This window comes from Leptidea sinapis, chromosome 31 (genome assembly GCF_905404315.1).
Source record: "Leptidea sinapis chromosome 31, ilLepSina1.1, whole genome shotgun sequence".
In the NCBI taxonomy this organism is placed as follows: Eukaryota; Metazoa; Arthropoda; class Insecta; order Lepidoptera; family Pieridae; genus Leptidea; species Leptidea sinapis.
The window spans coordinates 9,129,470-9,150,605 of record NC_066295.1 but is presented as its reverse complement, the minus strand read 5'-3'; the positions used below and the strand labels follow the sequence as shown (position 1 = coordinate 9,150,605).

Genomic DNA, 21,136 nt, shown 5'->3' with positions numbered 1-21,136 from the left:
GAGTTGTTGCCTGGATAGTTGGTACTATTCCATTTACAAGAAAATATAAATATTTAAATAGCATTTTACGCTAACTCATTTACAAACATACATCCGTACTGCCCAAAGCCACTCTATCAGTCTTTTCAATAAACTATACTCCTTTTTCACCCCAGCACACGGTTGGTCGGAGGTTCGAGTCCCGTTGGGTGACTCTCCGCGGCTGTGAGCTGTAAATTTGTTTTTTTGGCCCCGTTCGATGTCGCTGGAAAGGCTTTTAAGCTCTCACCAAAATAGAGGAGCTTTTAAGCCGGTGGTGGATTTCATCTGTGACTGACACGGGGCCTACTCCGCCATTGCGGTCTAAGATCCCATAAATGTATCCCCTGATTGCGAAGCCGAAACACCGCGAGTCGTGGGATCGAATCTCAGCCATGAAATTATTTTAGTTTAATTATTGATTTTTAAGCTTTGTCATTAGTGGAGACTCTCCCTAAAGCGATAGTTATACTACGTATTTCTTTGTTACTTATTACTTTGTTTAAATAAAATATTTCTGCTACACTTTTCCTCGTGCAAATCACCTGAAATCTAATTTTAGCAAGTATTTGTGTGAAAATAATTAATTTAATATTTTGTAAGAGGTGTTATGAATAGCGTCAGTTTACGAGTACACATTCTAACAAAGGCTGCATTACCCACAGTAACCTTAGTGGGTATTTCAAAGGATCTATAAATATTTTAATGTCTATAATTGCACCCACGATTCGAAGTTTATATTTAGATTTTTAATCCACAGTAAAAGAAGAAAAACACCAGGTTTTATTTCTTTGCACACCGATTTAAATAAACCCTTCTAATCATGTTTACATGATGTCTTTCGTTTGTATCTCGATAACAGATTTAGGAACTGGGCTGAAAAATGTATTCAAAACTATAAACTAATGGGTATTTCTATAGGGGTCATAACGCATTTTCTCGGCCAAATCACTGTACTGTAAGCAGAGTAACTTTTTCATAGATAACTCATATTTGTTTCGAAAGTATGTCTAACTTAGGCAAAGAAAGGAAAACCGTAAATAGCGTTCTTTATTTAAAAACTAGCTGACTCGACAGACGCTGTTCTGTCAATAGAAAAAATATGTAAGTATTCGGGAAAAAAGTTAATGAGTTAGAAATGAAACAAAAATATATATCTGAATGGTTTTATAATATGTAGTACTTAATAAAATGATAAAAATTAATATCGTATTTGTGTAAACAGCTTTTATATAACCGCTTTATAATTGCCAATTTTTTAAAGTATTAAACCATACATTATTTAGTTACATTTCAAAGGGTTTAGACAGCGTATTCGTTGTAAGCTACCAGATGGCTTATTTTAACTGACAAATCCAACAAAATATCGTTAATGTATAAAAATGTATACAAAAATTTTACAAATGATATACTAAAACCTTCCTCGAGAACCACTCTATCCATTGGTGAAAACAGCATCAAAATCGGTACCGTAGTTTTTGAGTTTATCGCGAACAGGCAGACAGACGCACCGGAGGACTTTGTTTTATAGTATATAGTGGTATAGTTCCCGCTCTTAAATATTCCCACTCTTTGACATGCTTTTCTTTGCACATCTGCGTAACTATTGTCCAACCAGAGGAAGTCCTTTGAACCCGCTGACAATATTCAACACATGTGGGTTTTATAAGCTTTTACGTTATTCTTTGTCTAGATTCAAATAAGGCATTTAAAACGTGTTTAAAACAGAACAAAAGAGTAAATTCACTGTGGGAGTATAAAAGAAATAGTGTTGAGCGCTATTGTTTTAAATGTTTTAATATATAAGAGTTTATGAGCCAGACTGGTGTCTGATATTAAGGCTAGCCTTTTTGTTTTGTACGGCTTTTACGCAATTTATTTACTGAATGAAACAGACGACGGTAATTTATTCTATGCGAATATCTTTATGAGACCATGAAATCCAGAGTTGCCTCACTACATTAATTACAATATTAATTATGTTTACGATTAATAGTTAAAATTAATGATTTTGGTAGAATCACAGAAAAATTACAATAAAATAAGTTTAATAAAAAAAACAGTTTTAGAACATTCTGGTTCTACCAAAATGATGAATATAAATTTGTGTGTATATGAATATAAATTACCGGCTGCAGTTTTCCGGAACCGATACGACTTAGCGACCTTCAACCTTCGAGGATATTCCCAACTTAAGGGCCAGCAACGCATCTCTTGACACATGGTATTGCAGATATCCATGGGCGGTTGCCTTACCACTTCTCATCCCATGAGCCTCTTGCCAGTTTGCTTTTTTAATGAGTCTTCTTTGTATTATTAATGACTGTCGAAAGTTTTAGAAGTAAACACTTCTTTAGCGGCATTGGGCACATTTCTTGGGATGGGTATAAAATGTTAAACTTGCACCAGACACGTGGTCTGATCGAAAATTCGTAAGACAGTCGCTGAAATTATAGATGAAAGATTTGAACTTGTAACTAATTATTGTTCGGCTATTTCAACTTAATGATCATACGGTCATTGGATAAGTGGTTGAATTATTGTGATTGCGAAGCCGAAACACCGTGAGGTCGAGGGATCGAATCATAGCCATGAAATAATTTTAGTTTAATTATTTGGTTTTAAGCTTTGTCATTAGGCTCTCCCTGAGGCGATAGTTTATTATGAATTTCTTTGTTACTTATTACTTTGTTTAAATTTTATATTATTATTTTGTTTCTTACTTCAGCTACTATAAACCTATTGTATCAGTTTTAGAGATTAGCGATGATGGTGCTGGTAATGAAGATGGTGAAATCGTTGATGAAAGTTGATTTTTCTGAGAGATAAACGTTTTAATTTAAATTAATTGTTATAGTCCTGAAGTGTTAAGTTGTTTGTGTCATATTTGTTTACGATAGCGCAAAAAATAAATATTGTATTAACCAAATAAATACTAGTATTTCTACACTGATAACTGAAGCAATTCGTGCCAAATTATTCCCTGACTATTAAAAATGCACAACGTTAATGGTCAAGTTTTCACTTCTGCCGGCTCTCTCGGAATGCAACCCGTATTTTTTCATACGACTGTACAAGAACTACGAAAACTGTTCCGTACATCGCAAGGAATTGAAATTAACATTTTTTAACATGAACATTAACATTTGGGTATCACGTTAGATAAAAAGCTTCAGTGGGGTCCACATATTGCCCATCTAGCAGATAGACTCGGCTCTGCGGCATATGCAGTTAGAAAGATTAGAGAGTACACGAATGTTGCGACCGCTAGATTAGTGTACGTCAGTTTTTTTCACAGCATCATGACGTACGGTATATTACTGTGGGGTCATGCTGCTGACATTGATATAGTGTTTGCTCTGCAAAAGAGAGCTGTTCGTGCTATATATCAGCTTGGTTATAGACAGTCAGTACATCTATGAAAATTTAATATATGTTCACAAAAATCGTCACCTTTTTGCTCTTAATAGTGATTTTCATTATTATAACACTAGAAATAAGGGATTGCTTGTAACTTATTCTAGTAGGCTTCATAAGATACATAATAGCTTTAAGGGTAAATGTGTACACTTTTATAATAAAGTGCCAGCCACTGTTCAGGCATTATCTATAAAAAAGTTAAATGTTTTATGAAAAAATGGCTCTGTCGTAAATCCTATTACTCCACTGCTGAATATCTAAATGATCGGACAGCCTGGGACTAGATTGTGATTATTTTATAGCGATAGAAATGACTGTACAATATTGTATATTTTTATTGAAAAGAGCGCAAAAAATGAATGCTGGGAGAGTTTCTTGCGCCGCTTCTTCTCTCTCAGAGCGCCATTTGTTTCCGAAGCGGTAGTAGTATCTAGTAGTATAAGAAATGACATCAAAGAGAATTCTAAAGGAATCAATTTTGAAAAAATACATGCCTTTTAACAGACGTACAAACTTTAACTCGTTATAATATTACTGCGAAAGAGAAGTAACAATAATGAACAATGCAAATAGCGTTGATTAAAATTCACTCACTTGGATAGTTCGCTGGGTCTCAGGTTAGTTGCAATTTCCTCCGTTACATTCCAGGCGTCTGCGTCCGCCATTGTTGCACCGCTGAAACAAAGAGATTCATTTGTTCTATTATGGATTCAATATAGAACTATTTATTTGTTCAATAGATTTTAAATTAAACCTTTTGAGCGAACAATTACTACGTTCTCCAGAATAAATATTTATTATAATTACGTCACAAGTACCAATTTGACCAATCACTTCGATTTGTCATTGGAGTATGTAAAACTTTTAATTGAAGAGTAGCTTTACGATTGGGATACACTGTTTAGACCAGGTTCGATAATTTTTGAAAATAAATTATTAATTTCAATTCCGATACAAGTGAATCAACTTTAATGTCCTGTGACACATACAGCTTTAGACCAGGGCTGAACGCTTCGAAAATGTTAAAAAAGGAAAAAAATAATAGTAGGATAAAACCCATTGGACAGGTAGACAATATAATAAAAATGAAATAGAAAATTAATTTACGGGCCATCTGAGGTCGGTAAGTGGAAGAAGGGGAAAATATCTAAGTAAATGTTTTCCATATATGCAAAGAAACAAAAAAAACCTGAAATCCGAAAAACTTGGTTAATTGAATTTTTTTTACATAAATTTTGACGTTATATGAAAAAAGTTGTAGATCTTTTTATTACATACAACTTTGGTATTTAACTTTTTCTATAGGACCTGTAGTTTTGCCTGAAATCGAGATAAACCATTTTTTAGCCGTACCCAAGCCACCAGGAAAATTAAAAAAAGACACAATATAGTGTACCTAGATGATAATCATGAGATGCAGTGCATAGCTACGATATAGCGCTTTGTGTGGGTTTTATTAACTGAGGTTATAAGGACAATTGACGCTAACCTCAGCAATTGGGCGTACGAAGTTTAAATGACGTCATAGTTATTTTTAGATAATATCATCAAGTATGTACTTCAATTCTTCAAAAGCATAGAGAAAACAATACGCACATTGAAATGGCATCCCCATTTCAATAAGTAGGCCACTTTATTAGGGATGAAATACCAAAATGGACTAGAGTAATAATTGAATAGTACCCTAGAGGAGATAAGAGGAACAGGGGAAGACAGTTCATACGGTAGGAGAATGAACTGAAACAGATAGGAGGACCACTATGGACTAGAATATCAAGGAACCGGAAAGAATGGAAGACCTTGGAGGAGGCCTTTGTCGAAAGACAAACATTTAACAGAAAGAGGACACAGACTAAAACAAAGACAGACTAAGACAGTTTAAAAGTAACTGCATATAATTAATAATTATATTAATAATATAATTATGTAAGTTAATTAATTAAAATAAATTACATTATGTAATACATGTTAGTAAGTAAATATTAACTGTGATAAAGGCTTTATTATTATTATGTACTTAAATGAACTGTAGATAAAATTTCATCTAGAATTATCAGACAGGTCGTGCTAAGAAGCCTTTGATCACCAATGTTTGGATCAACATCACCGTCATCTTCATTGACGACCTATAGTATAGCCGAGTGGTTAGCGATCCTACCGGTAGGTGCAAGCATTTATATGATGAATATGGATGTTTATTTCCGAGTCATGGATGTTTATATGTATTTATGTATGTTTATATGAATTTAGGTATGTTTAAGTAAGTATATTGTATTTAATATATCATTGTCTTTACCAGTGGGAGGCTCCTTTTCACAGGATGCCGGCTAGATTGTGGGAACCACAACGGCGCCTATTTCTGCCGTGAAGCAGTAATGTGTAAGCATTACTGTGTTTCGGTCTGAAGGGCGCCGTAGCTAGTGAAATTACTGGGCAAATGAGACTTTATATCTTGTCTCAAGGTGACAGGCGCAGTTGTAGTGCCGCTCAGAATTTTTGGGGGTTTCAAGAATCCTGAGCGGCACTGCATTGTAATGGGCAGGGCGTATCAATTACCATCAGGTGAACGTCATGCTCGTCTTGTCCCTTATTTTCATAAAAAAAAACCCCATAACACAGGCTATATATGCTTAACTTGGGGCAAGATAATTTGTGTAAAAAGTGTGTCAATATTATTATTATCCGAGAGTATTAAAAATAAAGAATTATAGAAATATGGCCAGGATTGACGGACTTTAATTTGCCTCATTCCTGAGATATTACTTGGTTGCTCAAGTCAACTCTCAAATATTTTTTTTTGGTGATTGTAGTCCTGAGCTTATGTCTGATCGTGGAATGAAAGCTTAGGTCAACCCTTGCCAACATTTTTATCAACTTCCGTTCTGTAACCTTCGCCAGTATCCTATTCAAACTGAACTTTTATTCCACGCGTCCTTTTATGGATTGAAGTGAAATTGAATTAACGTGAGTAAGGAAACAATAATAAATTTTCCTATATAGTCAACATATTTTAGTATCTTTAAAAATCTTTACAATTTAGAAAAAGATAACACGAAAAATGCAAAGGCACGTGAACCATACAGCATTGGTAATAGAAACTTTGAATGGCCATGTATGTTAATCGACGTTAAAATGGTGCTCAACTTTTCTCTTAGTGTTTCTATTTTTTATCCTTAAGCTACGAGGTCCTTAAAAGTTTTAACTTTTTTCAAGCAAATAATAAAAACTAGAGAAACAATTATTGCATGACCAAATACCCCCTCATCTGAACGACAACAATATCATCTAAACTCCAAAATCCATCTTCCTAATATGAACATCCTGCCCGTCATAACCGAATTGGAGTTATGACACCTCGACGCTTTATTGATATATAACGCGTCGGAAGTGAGCAGTTATGATTAAAGACTATCATAATATGATCGAATGTGTCGGCTATGGAGTACAAACATCGCTGCGGTGTCAGGAAACTAACAATCAAAAACATTTTAAACAAACCAACCAATTGGCCTGCGGTTGTAGATTTTTGATATTTAATATTCAAAATTATTGTATTTTAAAATCATTTAGGTATACAAAATAAGAACCAATATGCCTACGTTTTGCAAAAATGCAAGTTCTCATCAGATCTCGACGTCAGGTCATAGGATCTTGCCATGACTACTCTCAAGAGGTTTTCACTACGTCTGTATGTAGTTTAGTATGTGTATGTGTGTATGTGTATTTACAACTTTTGAACGGTTTGGCCGATTTTATCGTGGTTTGCGACATTCGAAAGGGCTTGACATAACTTCGATTTTGAATATAATTTTGATTCGGACCCATAGAAATCTGAAAAAAACTACGAAAGTATTTTTTATGTGGTTTTTTTGGGTTAACTTTGAAACGGCTATACCGATCGATTCCAAAAACTAATCAGCTCTTAATCTTGATCTTGAGCTCGAAAAGCTGAAAAACGACGACTTAGATAAAATTAGAGCGCTTAGCGGGAAGTTCCACGGATGACCTTTAGGTCAACTGTTTTTCCAATTTTTAGGACTGACGTATTCTTAATGTTTTGATTCAATTTCGTTTCGTCATTATTACAAGGCATGTTTTAAAATGTTTGTTTAGGTGTAACCAACTGAATGAGAGAAACTTTATCTTATCTTACAGAGTTGAATCTTTACATGTTGATTCAGCTTTGATCACAAAGTATTTGAAAACACTTTTTACTTTCTTTGCTTGTATCTATGTAAGTAACAGAACCTTAGAATGTGATTAAAGTTTATTAGCACCGCATAAGGAAGTTTGTTCCATAGTTTGGTTTGTATGTGAAACAATACATGGCTATACAATATTTTCAATAATTTGGCCTTGTTTCCTTACCAGGATTACCAGGTAAGTTATAAATAATTACACATAAAATGTTATATAAGAAATAATCCAGCTATTTAATTATACTTTTCATGTCGTATACTTAAAATATATTATATGGAACATATTATTATAATAAGATAAATAATAACTTTAAGGGTAAATGTATACACATTTAAAAAAAAGTCCCAGTCACTGTTCAGGCATTATCTATTTCAATAAATTTAAATGTTTTATTAAAAAATGGTTCTGTCGTAAATCCCACTACTGCTGAATATCTAAGTGATCGGACAGCCTGGGATTAGATTATGAATATTATATAGCAATAACAATGACAGTACAGTATTGTATATTTTATTAAAAAGCGCGTAAAAAATAACGCTGGGAGAGTTTCTTGCGCCGCTACTTCTCTCTCAGAGCGCCATTTGGGTCGGAAGCGGTGATAGTGTTAGAAGTGACATCAAAAAGAATTAACTAAGGGAATCAACTTTGATAAAATTAATGCCTTTTATACCTTTATGCTTTTTAATGTAGTTTGGTTTAAAAGTCGTTTTTAAAACAGAGTTTGTTATATAGCAATGGAAAACTTTATTGAGATTTTTTTACATTTCATCACTGTTTTTTTTAGCTTTTATTTTAAGCAGTTTTATGACAAGTATGACAGGATATCCAGGATTACATCCAAAAAAGGAACAATATCTTAATTAAATTCTTTGGTAATGAAACTTTGTAAAATCTCTTAATTAATTTCTTGTGTGTTACAAAGTTGTTTACAACAACGTAACAAAGTTTCGTAACGTGGCTTGCTGTGGGAATTGACTTATAGAAATCTTCATCACATCAGGAAACACGCGTTGCTTGGTTTGGTTCTGTGAGGCGTTAGGCCCGGTATCCATCAAAGCGCACAGGAGAGGAGATAAGCCGCGAAGCTGTAAGGTTGTTTCCACCAAAGCGGAGAGGAGATGTGAGCTGTGCTAAGTGATACGCTTTCGGGTGTGCGAGGCGCGGGGAGAAGGCAGCGGGGAAAGGGGTATGTCTATACGCAACTCCGCTCCGCCAAGCCGCGCCGCTTGATCACTCGACGCGGGACAAAAGTCTATAGACAAATGAGACATCTCCTCTCCTCTCCGCTTGATTCATTTCCACTGAAGCTAAGCGAAGAGGAGATATGGTAATAACGAAATCTGATTGGTCATCAAAATACATCTCCTCTCCTGCCCGGTTTGGTGGATACGGGCCTTATAGTTCGGACATTATTGTCGAGTGTGTGCAACCATCATACTTGTTATGTTCTGCGCTTGTTGTTTACATATTCCAACAATTCAGCAGTGCGTGTGTCTTATAATTTACACCAACAAACAAGTTAAATACTAGTCTGTATATTATAAGAGATTTCAACCTATGTATTGACTCATCACGATATCTCTGGAACTATAAGGCGTAGAGACTTGAAATTTGGTAGGAATATTTCTTTCGCCGAGTCAGAGGTCAGCTTACAATGGATTTTACCAAATCTGCAACAACGTCTGTTGGGTCAGCTAGTAAAAATTATAGAAATGAAAAAAAAATACACAGTAAAAAGATGAGAGAGTAGAGAGAGAGAGGGGGAGAGGCGGGAGAGAGGGAGAGAGTGATAGAGAGAGATGTATGAAGGCGACATACCGTTTTTTCCGTAAACAATTAAAATAACCATACCAAATTACACTCTGACTTCAATTAATTAAGTGTACTGTACTTTATAAGTACAGATTTCATATCGTTGCCAGGTGGATTGGTAAATATCGTATTCGAATGGGCTTACATTTGAAAGACGCTTTAATATTAAAATCACGGTGATCCAATATGGCTCAATTACCCGATATTACTGAAAAAGTTGTTTAATTTATACGATTTCACTGAGTAAGATTAGTTTTATGTTTTATATCTATACTTACTTGGGATTATAGATCTTAAATCCATGTATAATAACACATATACATAATAATAATATTAACACACTTTTACACAAATTATCTTGCCCCAAATTAGGCATAGCCTGTATTACGGGTTGTGAGACAACGATATATCTAATACAATATACTTACTTAAACATGCATAAATACATATAACCATCCATGACTCATAAACAAACATCCATATTCATCATATAAACAAAGAGATATATTCATTGAGGTTCAATCCGTAAACCTGCTTCTTACTTGGACCCATTTAAGTAAAATTTTCAGACATTTTTTTGGTCAATTGCAAGGTCGCTATTATACGACTAATTATTATACTAAGCAAATACAACGAAGCTAAGGAATTAATATTTTTTTTCCATTCAAATGTGAACTCATCCTTACATGAAAGATTTCTTCTTGAATTTCCGATTCTTCAATGAATCTCCGTTTTCAAAAATTATTCTCTTTGTTTTCAAAATAGGGTGAGAGAACTAAAGAGGTCGTTACTAAAATGATGATGCTACTACCAAATATTACAAAAGAAACCACAAAGTACATATTTCATTTGATGTTGGCTAAGCTTCTTAGGTTGAATTACATTTGGATCACAATCCGCCAAAATCTCATCATACTCACGTGGTATTTTATGATATTGCCACAGGTGTTAACAGATAAATAGATCTCTGTACATTCTGCCATTCTGCTGCTATATCTTACTAGCGAGATAAATGAAAAACGAAAAAATATTTATTTCAGTAACAAAAATGGTACAAAAATATTAGTGAATGTGATCTTCTATTAAGTGAGGAACACCTGTGCCAGAAGGCCACGCTCTTCCATATCAATTAAAATTAACAATACCAATAACTAGGGATCAAATTCAACTTCAAATATTTTTATTCAAAATTGGATTTAAAATCACTTATTGAACGTCAAAAACTACCACCCATTCAAAAGAGACTGCCTCAGACGTGAGAAGTATGGGCGCAAAAAACAATGTGATATCGTACAATAAACATTTATAATTAAAGAGCCTGAGGGTGTTCGCTTTATTCCCAGTCCACACATATTAAGTCTATAAAATATAATATAACAGGAGAAAAATATTATACGAACAGGATGTCTGTTTGTGTGTATGTGTGTGTCATTGTTACTTTTTTAGGTTTACCTAAAATTTACTCCGTGTAGTTAAATAGCTTCCATTTCAACATAATTTATAGATTTCAACCAAGTGGTTATACTTCGTCTACATTCCAATTTGTTAAGTTAGTTAGTTATGAACATGTTCTGATTGATAGGTAGGAAAGTTTATATTAAGTCACGCTTAATAGTTATTTTTTAGAGGAAATATTACAAGACGAGCAAGAAGTTCAGCTGATGAAAGGAATACATCTATTTAATTTACAGGGTCTAACCAGACACCTCTGGAATACGTAATGGTTCCTTAGACCTCCCTATAAACGAATTATAGCTATTGGCATTTAAGCGATAGTTCTGTATTTACAGAACAAAATTGATTTCAAAGATCTTTCTATAATTTTTAGCAAAGCAATGTAAAGTAATAATAATAAGGGTCAATGTCTCTAGTAAAAAGTTTCTAACGAAACCTTATTTTTTTTAATATGATCGTCTAAGATCGTTGGAATTGAAACAGGAAATAATCTATCTTCAAGAAGGAGAAGTTAATTCTTATCTAAAACTTAAAATTGGGGGCCAGAACAATAAATATATTGGTAATGTCAACCCGGTGTGAAATTTGGAAATTTTCGCTTAGAAAAAGTTCGCATTAAAATTTTTACTAAAGGCCGATTGGGCTAAAACCTCGAAAAAAGTAACAAATATGAATTGGCGAATTATTGAAGTTTCCAGCATAATGAACGCGTTCCTAATTTAAATTCTAAAAAATGAAAATGAGATGTTTTTGACTTTTATCAATATTTACTTTGGTCATAGAATTGAATAAAACCATACCACTGATCTGTATAAATATCACTGGACAGGCTGTTCCATATTATGTTTGACAGCAAAATTATTGTGCGTATTTGAAGCGCCACTCGCGAGCGTCCAGAGAACTAATTTTGACGTATAATACAAATGGCTGCGGAAGGTACAATACTCTGAAGTATTTTTGCATTTTGAATTAATTTCGTTCGTTTTCCGTGTATATACTTCAAGAATCAACGTTATAAAGTACAAATTTTTTTTTGTAAATAGTTTCCCACCATCTATCGTTGTTTAGCTGAGGTTGTCTTCACTAGTTTTAGTACCGCAGACACTCGCTACATGGCCAACAGCGCCAAAATGACGAATATCAAACAGGCACAAAAGCACTTTGACTGCCGCAAGTCCAGTGGTATATAGTAGAGGTCAGTGATAAAAACTCACAGATATTTATTATGTCCACAGGTATTGCATAGAAAGCCTGACCTAGGCAAATAACTCAACGCCTTGTGCACATAGTCCTTTGAAAGCTTACTGGCATCTGGTGAAAATGACAAAGCTATTGCCAAAGTAGAATGTAGCCGCAGTGCCAGTACTAATCCGACGACAAGGCTATTTAATTACACGGTCAATGACACAACATGAATGGTATTTCACCATTGTTTGACGCCTGAGTGAGCACGCGTTGGGTGAGGCTATCGGATTGTGTAGGACACTTTGTCCAATGTATTTATTTAACTGTAGAGCAGATAATGCATTACTTTATCCACTCTCAATTTTTCTATATAAGTCTTTTACAGCAATAATTTTCCAATGACCATCAGCAAGCTACTCTTGATCGCAATATCTACAACAGTCCATTTCATGTACTAAGATTAAGGCGAAGAGTAAGCAGAAAACACGCAAACATGGTGTTTTTAGACAAGTTTTGTGGTGAAAGTATAGCATTTCGATCTATGAACACTACTTAATCCTGTTACACATATCCTTAAGTCTTATTTGTAGGTTGCTTATGCCTGTTATTGGTTATAGTTAACACTGCCGAGCCTTTTTGAACTACCACTTTTCTTTGAAAAGTTATTAAACAAGTTTTTTGGCATGGCATGATTCATTTTTTTGGTACTTCTCTCAGAAAAGTTATTCTTATAGCTTGTACTTTTTTGTGTAGGTTCATTTATTCAGATTAGTAGTGAATAACGAGGATTGTTACCACATACCTAAACTGTTATCCACCCAAGAATTTTGAAAATATTGGCTTTGTTACATAGATGGCGGGCCGGCAGCCGTGAACTCATATCGCTCAAGGTTGCTGGCATTTAGTGTCGCCTTAAATTATCTCTGAACCTCACGTCGATGATGTCACATTGTCGCTTTGTTACGGTCTGCAAAACAAGCATCACTAAATAATATCCAAAAATTATTATTAATAAATAAACTACGGTTTCTATTTTCAGTATTATAGATTGATGTAAAGGTGTTGTGATGTGATGCTGATAATTATTATATTGATGAAAAATCAATGAAGGAATCTGTGTTAAGTAAAAAAAAAGTATTTATTTTTAACAGCAGAAACTACAGAATTATTAACAATAAAATTTTGAACGTAACAATGAAAACTTCAATAACAAAGCAGTGATAGCACCAAAATATCACGACAAGTATTGTAGGTAATGAAACTGCAAACCGTACTGACGCAACAGGAGTGAAAGGGGAACGGCTTCACGTTCCAACGAGGTTCATACAATATAATGTAGCCGTGTAGTACAGTAGTGGAAGAAAGCTGAAAAAAAGATTTACTATAAACCTACTCATTTTTATACGCTTTATATTAGCTTCACCTGCATGTTTGTATGTTTGTAACTAACTTCTTTGGGCGCGATTTTGACCCACTTTCAACGGCTAGATTTCGTTCAAACTTTGTAGATTTATCGAGGACCGATGACATTACACTAATTTGATAAAATTATTCAATTAATTAAATAATATAAAAATTAATTAAATAATAGTTAAAAAAAACTAAAAAACACAAATAAAAAGCACAAATACACGGTCTTTTTTGTATATTAAAGTCCTCAGCGAGCCAAAAGGTGTTTTCATTTCAAAAGCGGGCTGGATGCGTACCTAACACTTTCTACATACTACAGTATAACATATAATTTATAAGAAATAACGCGTTGCGTGTTAATTGTAGTGAAAAAAAAAAGCGTGGGTGTAGAAGAATTATTATTTTAATAATATCTTAAAAAGCACCCCACGCTTTTTTTACAATAAAATATATTTTTTTTACACTATTTTCAATTTAAATTTATTTGTGCTTTTTAGCTTTTTTATTATTCTGTGGCTTAGCGCGTTGCCTAGTTTAGGTGTTTTAACACCAAGTGATGTGTTTATGCAAACCTAACAGGATGGATGGTAAGGTGACCTAATGTAACTAAGAAAGAACGAAGAAGATTCTTTATCGGCAAATATTTTGAGAATGTTTCTATCGCTTATGATAAAACTAAAATATAAGTAAACGTTTGAGCGTACCTAATACATTTATCGTTCGTGACGCAGTCAGTAGCCAATGTTCAAAAGAGCTCGTTTTATCAGAACCCAGTGTTGTAAGTACGGCAACTGGCAAGTGATCTGTTATGTCCTGGCACGCAACAATTACTTTCACTACAATTAACACGCAACGCGTTATTTCTTATAAATTATATGTTATACTGTAGTATGTAGAAAGTGTTAGGTACGCATCCAGCCCGCTTTTGAAATGAAAACACCTTTTGGCTCGCTGAGGACTTTAATATACAAAAAAGACGTGTATTTGTGCTTTTTATTTGTGTTTTTTAGTTTTTTTTAACTATTATTTAATTTTTTTTAGTTAAAAAATTTGAAAGTTTGAAAAATTGAATAATTTTAACAACAAAAGAACAAACAATTATTTATAGCGAACAATTAAGAACAAACTACGAACTAACGATATGCGATATTGAAAATTCAAAAATAGAAACAAATTTTTTTTTGGGGGGCTAAGTTTGATGAGCCCAAATAATATCTCAACTGCTGTCAACTAGCAGTCCCCTGAAAACGTAGGTACTCTGAAAATGTCACGAAACATCGGGTTAAATAAAATACTAGTAAAAACGTCGCTTTTACGCAAAAATGTAAAAATACAGTTGCAATTACCCACGTTTTAATCCTTTAAAAATTATTTTAATTCAAATGTGTATAACACTCGCATTAATTAAAGAAGTTACTATGAAATATGGATTGAAGAAGCTCAGTATTAAACCTTAGTTTAAGGATTGGTCTCCGCTGCGCTCCAACTCGATACCGCAGCCGTGGTCGCAAAGTGCGACAACTAATATTACGCCCAAGTGGGCGTTACTCGAGCCAGTCAATGAACGTGACGATGACGTGCCACATGTTCTGTTAAACTTTACTAATAATTGAAACTAAAAAGACGAGAAGTAAAACTTTATAAAATTAATACTACAAGAAATAAGAAAGATACTGGGATCACATATCATCAGTAAGTATTTTGTATTTTATTAATTTTAAATTTAAAATAACATGAAGCGTATGTTACAAAATTTGGAAGATGCCATTGAGTGTCAAAATGCCACACACACAAGCATCTAATAGTTACCGTAGTAAAAAAGCTATTGTTCTTAGATAGTGCGATATCTAGTTGGAGCGTAGCGGAGATTAATCCTTAATCTAAGTATTATTAGTAGATTTTACAACGAGTGCACAAAACAAACCATTTTTATCCGAGACTTTTAGCAACCCGAGCCGAAGGCGAGGGCTGATTGTAATGTCGAGGATAAAATTGTTTTGTGGACGAGTTATAAACTCTGCTTTTCATTGCGATTGCGAGGAAATAAAACAGTTGTATAACATAATATTTCTTTAATTAATATTCAAAGTAAAATGATACTGAAGTAAATTGTTTTTCCCGGCATATTAACGGTATTTTTCAGAATTTTGCATAAGCGTATTAGCAGAGAGTGCTAAATCCTTTTCTTCACTGGTCATTTCAACAATTTTAGCAAACTTGAAGAAATTAATAAACGCACGAAAAAACTAGACCCGTTTCCCGCCGCTTTTTTTTTAATCTTACGACACTGATATTAGGCTTGGGCTCCAGACCTATACAGCCGACTATTAAATTAATTTTGTAATATATATATTTATTTATTTAATTAAATAACCTACCGTATTTTAATTTAAATTTTAATATCTTATATGTCTTAAAAACACATGAGGCAAATAAAATAAAGTAAATATTATAAAATAACAAATTCTATCTCTTAACTGTTTATTTTCTTTGGCTGTATGGCTCATTTTCTTTGCCTTAATATAGATACATTTATGAGCAGATACGTTTATGCACTTGTGCACAAAAATCGATTTTGTGCAGCCTATATCGTGCACAAATAAGCAATTTCAGAGGATGAGAAGTGAAAAACCATATTTCATGTAAACTATTGTGACCTGTCTCAGCTATGATAAAGGTAAAATCGTTGTTATGTTGATTAAGGTAAAATCGAGGGTAACACTAACCGTTAATTTCAATTTAGCCGTAAACTACGTAGATAAACATCCTAAACTTTATAGTCTAGTCAGCAAGGGATTATTTACCCTAACTTGTTTTGTTTAAACTTCAATGAATCGATACAAGAATGAAATTGTTTAAGTTTGATTGTTTGATTATCTAGGATAGTATTAATTATATAATATTACTTACTGACCCAGCAAACGTTGTATTGGCAATTTTTGGGGCATAAAAAATAGATGACGACCAATTCTCGGACCTAGCAAATGTATCGTACATAAAATTTATAGTACTACAATAAATGTATTCGATTGCAATCTTCAACCCTATTGCGGATCTGTAGATCTTTAACTTTTTGAACTTATATGTATTTTTAATACTGAATCATAATAAAATAAAATTTGTCAAAAAAAATAATTAGGGTGCACCCACCCTTATCATTTAGGAGTATGAATAAGAGATATTGGCCGACTCTCAGACCTTCCCGATATATACACAAATTTTTACAAGAATCAATTAAAAAAATAATTTATAGTAAAAAGCCAGAATATCTGTTCGAAAAACCGAATTGGATGAAAGATACACGCAGTTTTACAAAATATTTACTTAAAGTACCTAGACATAGAACTTCACACTTAAGAGGTAGTTTTAGATTTCTATCAGCAAGTATATGGAATGATCTGCCTCCCCCCCTCCGAGGGAAAATGAGTGCATATACATTTAAACTCAAGTTTATAACTGCCTTACTAAAACGACAACTTGCTGGTGAAAATCTAAAGTTTATTTTAAATTTTCTTGGTGATTTATATCTGGTGGACGTGGACTCTAATAGTTCCCTAATAACACCTCAGGGAGGGGGGCGGCTGAGAACCAGCACTGCTTGGAGTAATGAACGCCGAGCAGCAGAAGATAAGGCGCTACCTTTTGTTTTCATTTTAATTTGTAATCTGTAGCATGTAAGTTAAATAAATAAATGTGAATTTATTTTATTTATTTATTAAATTTTCAAACAAATTGGTTTTGCCGTCTAGGAGGAGTTTAATAACAAAAACCGGGACACGAGAATTTCATATAGTAGTAATATCTAATTATTCCATTAAAACTGCTGTTTACAACTTGTATGAAGCTTAGCCCACAAGCGACAACTCTGGTGGCACAGGTTTGAATCACGCATCGATCTTACATTTTGAAACAATTATACAGGATGTAATTAATCTTTAAGCGACCACACGATTATTCCTTAACTAATCTCATACTAAATGTATATCTACATACTTTTTGTTTTATTTTTAAAAAGTTATTTATGTCATTTTACTGATACGTAACGAGCTTTGGATAAAGTTTAAAGTTTTTTGATATCTGTAATAGTTACGTAATAATCACACTTAACGATTACACCCAGTATATTTGGATTTCATATTCCGAGAAGTAAAGGTAAAACTTTCATTCATTTAAGTTCCTATATCCCCTAGCAGTTCCATCGCGATCGGTCCTGAGTATCAGTCCAGGTACCACTCCAGGTCTTTCTGAAGTCTTACGCTTCGCCGATGACAATCCGCCGCCAGGTTTGCTTTGGACAGCCACGTTTGCGTTTTCCTTGAGGGTTCCAGTCTAGGGCTTGCCTCGGTATATGGTTAGGATCCCTCCGGAGTGTGTGGCCTATCAAGCCCCATTTGCGGCGTTCTATCGGTTGGTCGATTAGAACTCCATGACAGCCTTGCCAAAGATGATCGTTAGAAATTTTGTCGGGCCAGTAAATACCAGACAAACATTAATAAATAATAATATGTTTCCACCATAGGTACTTAAGTTTGTGGAACAACTCGACACACATATACAGGTGCAACTGAAGAAGACGCTTTTGCACGAACCGTCAGTCATGGAACTTGAAGGGGGATACACATTAGGGCTTCCAAAATCCCGCGCCATTTTCCAATCCCGCGAGATGCGGGATTACAGGCGCGGGATCTGCGGCAATTGCGGGACTGAAAAAAAGCGTGCATGCGATGCAGAATAGGATAATCTGCGTGAAATATTATTCTTAATAACTCAAGTTTTTAACTGTTTCGTATTTTCGTGAAGTTTATTGAGACATCCTGAATCATGAATCTTTCATTCACGTACAAACACTTAAAAGGAATACCGCCCACAAGTGTGGAATCAGAAAGGGCATTTTCTGCTGCAGGCTTTATTGCGTCTAAAATACGCAGTAGTTTGGCAAACTAAATTAAGTAATAATTTATCAGTTTAAAATGATTTTTTTTTGCTTGATTTTTTAATTTTGCTTTGTGTATTTTTTGAAAACGATTTGATTTGTTTTGATTTATTTTTACTCAGAATTTGTTATTGGTTTTTTTGTGAAAAAACCGTATAATTTGATTGATCTCATTTTAATAGTAATATGTACGTAAATAAATGTGGAGTTGATAAATTCATTCATTTACAATGTGCATATTTTCAATATGCGGGATCCCGCAAGTACCGAGATCCCGCGGGATTGAAAATTTGTAGTCCGCAAATGCCGAGATTGAATACAGGCCGCGGGATTGGAAGCCCTAATATACATGCCAGTAAATCGAGAAAGCAGTCATGAAAGTAAACGTTTTTATAATTTAAAATTATATCCACTCCTACACAATTAATTTCAAAATCATTATCAACTTCTCAAAACATAATAGACAATTGATACTTTTGAAGTCAATATGTAAGCCAAAAACAATAAGAACTTTGAAAAGATTATAAGTAAAATGTGTTTTAACAACAAAACAAAACTAAGATATTATTCCACAGGGAATATTTCAGACAGTCATTCAGAACTAATGAATCAAAGTAAGTGAATGTGGACACGAAAGTACAACAGATGAATATAATATACAGAGTAAATTATATTTAAACAGCTTACGTTTTAAATTTTGAATGGCTCATTTCTTTCTACCTGTAAAAAATAATTTAATTATATTTAAATATATTATTTAACCTAACTGGCCGTTCCGGCTGGCTTCGCTGGGTGAATTTTAAATGAAAATAAATTAAACAATAAAATAATAGCCATAAACCATCTAGGATTAATTTCGCATCGAATGGTGGTAAATTCATGTCGATACGACGAGTGGTTTAGGCGTGAAAGAGCCGCAAACGAAGACCATTTTCATTATCTTAATATATATAAATTACGTGACACGTGTGTGTCCGCGATGGACTAATGAACGGATTTTTTTTCGGAACGAACGCAGTTTTGTCCAACTTGAGAGATATGATAGTTTTTATTTCGATTTGGGACCCATAATTATTTTTATTTTCAATATTTGTTTTGTATGGACCTATTTTCTATGAGAGTATTTAGTGACGTACGGTTTGACAGATCTGCTGTGAATCAATTTCTTTATAACAACAAGGAGCATTCGTTACGTAATAATTCTTGATCTAGTCTCGTCAGCTAGTATATATATACATATAGATTATTTTATTGGTTGTATTTAAGACCTTCAATATAATGATAATGTTCTGTCTACAAACGTAATAAAGCCGAGGAATATTTTGTTATTAAAATTTTCCGAAGATCCAATTTCTTGGCAACCATGTAGTCATAAAAATATATTTTAAAAGTTAAAACTTACTAAAGCAACAACTCAATGAAATTCAATGGATATTTGAGTGGAGTAGGTTGACCATAGCTTTTAATCAATTTAAACAGCAAGTATTTCTCTGTACATATCTACTCTACTGCATAAAATGTAGGTTAGAAGATCACTGCCCTACTTGGCTTGCATCTCAGCCAACGAGACTGTTCCCTAAAATATTGCTAACTTTGTAACAGTTCCGATTGTTGTTGGCGAAATGGGAATAACAAAAAGTTATAACTGAGAGTACTTGAAACATTTATTTAATGGATAGAGAAGCAGATTTGCCAGAACGGTTTTATTATAATTGGAGTTATATCGCAAACTTTGTGTCCTATAGGAATAATGCTGTCTATTCAGATTACGATTTCTGTCGGCACCGGTAAATAACACATTGACATTTATGGGCAGTTGAAGCTGCTTAATAATCATTATAACCCATTTTGATTGACAGGTTATAAAAAGTCTCCAGTCGCTTAGCAGTAGCTCCTTAGTACTTTGAATATTATATGACACCAAAGAGAATATAAACACCACGTTCAAGAGACAGCAGTGCCATAGAAAATGATACGAAATTTCGCTTGTATGAAACGCGTACTAAATCTTGATACCAACATAATCATCTAATGACGTTGTATCAGAGCTGCTAACACTGACCTCTACTTTTTACCACTGGACTGCCGGCTGTCAAAGTGCTTTTGTGCCTGTTTGATATTCGCCATTTTGGCGCTGTTGACCGTAGCGAGAGTCTGCGGTACTAAAACTAGTGATGACAACCTAAGCAAACATCGATAGATGGTGGGAAACTATTTACAAAAAAAAAATTGTTTACTTTATAAAGTTGATTCTTGAAGTATAAATAACACGGGAAACGAACGAAATTAATTCAAAATGCAAAAATACTTCAGAGTATTGTACGTTCCTTCGCAGCCATTTGTATCATACGTCAAAATTAGTATCCTGGACGCTCGCGAGTGGCGCTTCAAATAGGCACAAAAAATCACAGATCAGTGGCTGCCAATATAGTAAACCAATGTATGGGTTATAATCAATACATAATTTTTATCAATAATTAACTGTACCAGCAAATATGTATATTATTATATCGACAGTTACATTAATATAAATGTGATCTAATTTTAAGGTTCCCTTTGTGAATTTTAAGATGGACCTAAGCCAAGTTTAACTAGTTTAAACTAGGGGTACGTACGACATATTGACAAATCACCATAGGTTACGAACATAAACTTAGTATACTAGAGTAATAGACAAACACTCTCCTGATCACGGCGAGACTA

At 33.9% G+C, this 21,136-nt stretch overlaps 1 protein-coding gene across 3 annotated transcripts in view; it reads right to left on the bottom strand.

Annotated features, from left to right (window-relative positions):
• Window positions 1–21,136, bottom strand: part of LOC126974107 (G-protein coupled receptor moody) — a 99,414-nt gene that overhangs the window by 29,961 nt on the left and 48,317 nt on the right. For all 3 annotated transcript variants that reach the window (XM_050821524.1, XM_050821523.1, XM_050821525.1), the window contains one exon: window positions 4,033–4,113. In XM_050821524.1, the coding sequence (XP_050677481.1) occupies window positions 4,033–4,103 (71 nt within the window). In that variant the 5' untranslated portion in view covers window positions 4,104–4,113. The remainder of the gene's footprint in view (window positions 1–4,032; window positions 4,114–21,136) is intronic.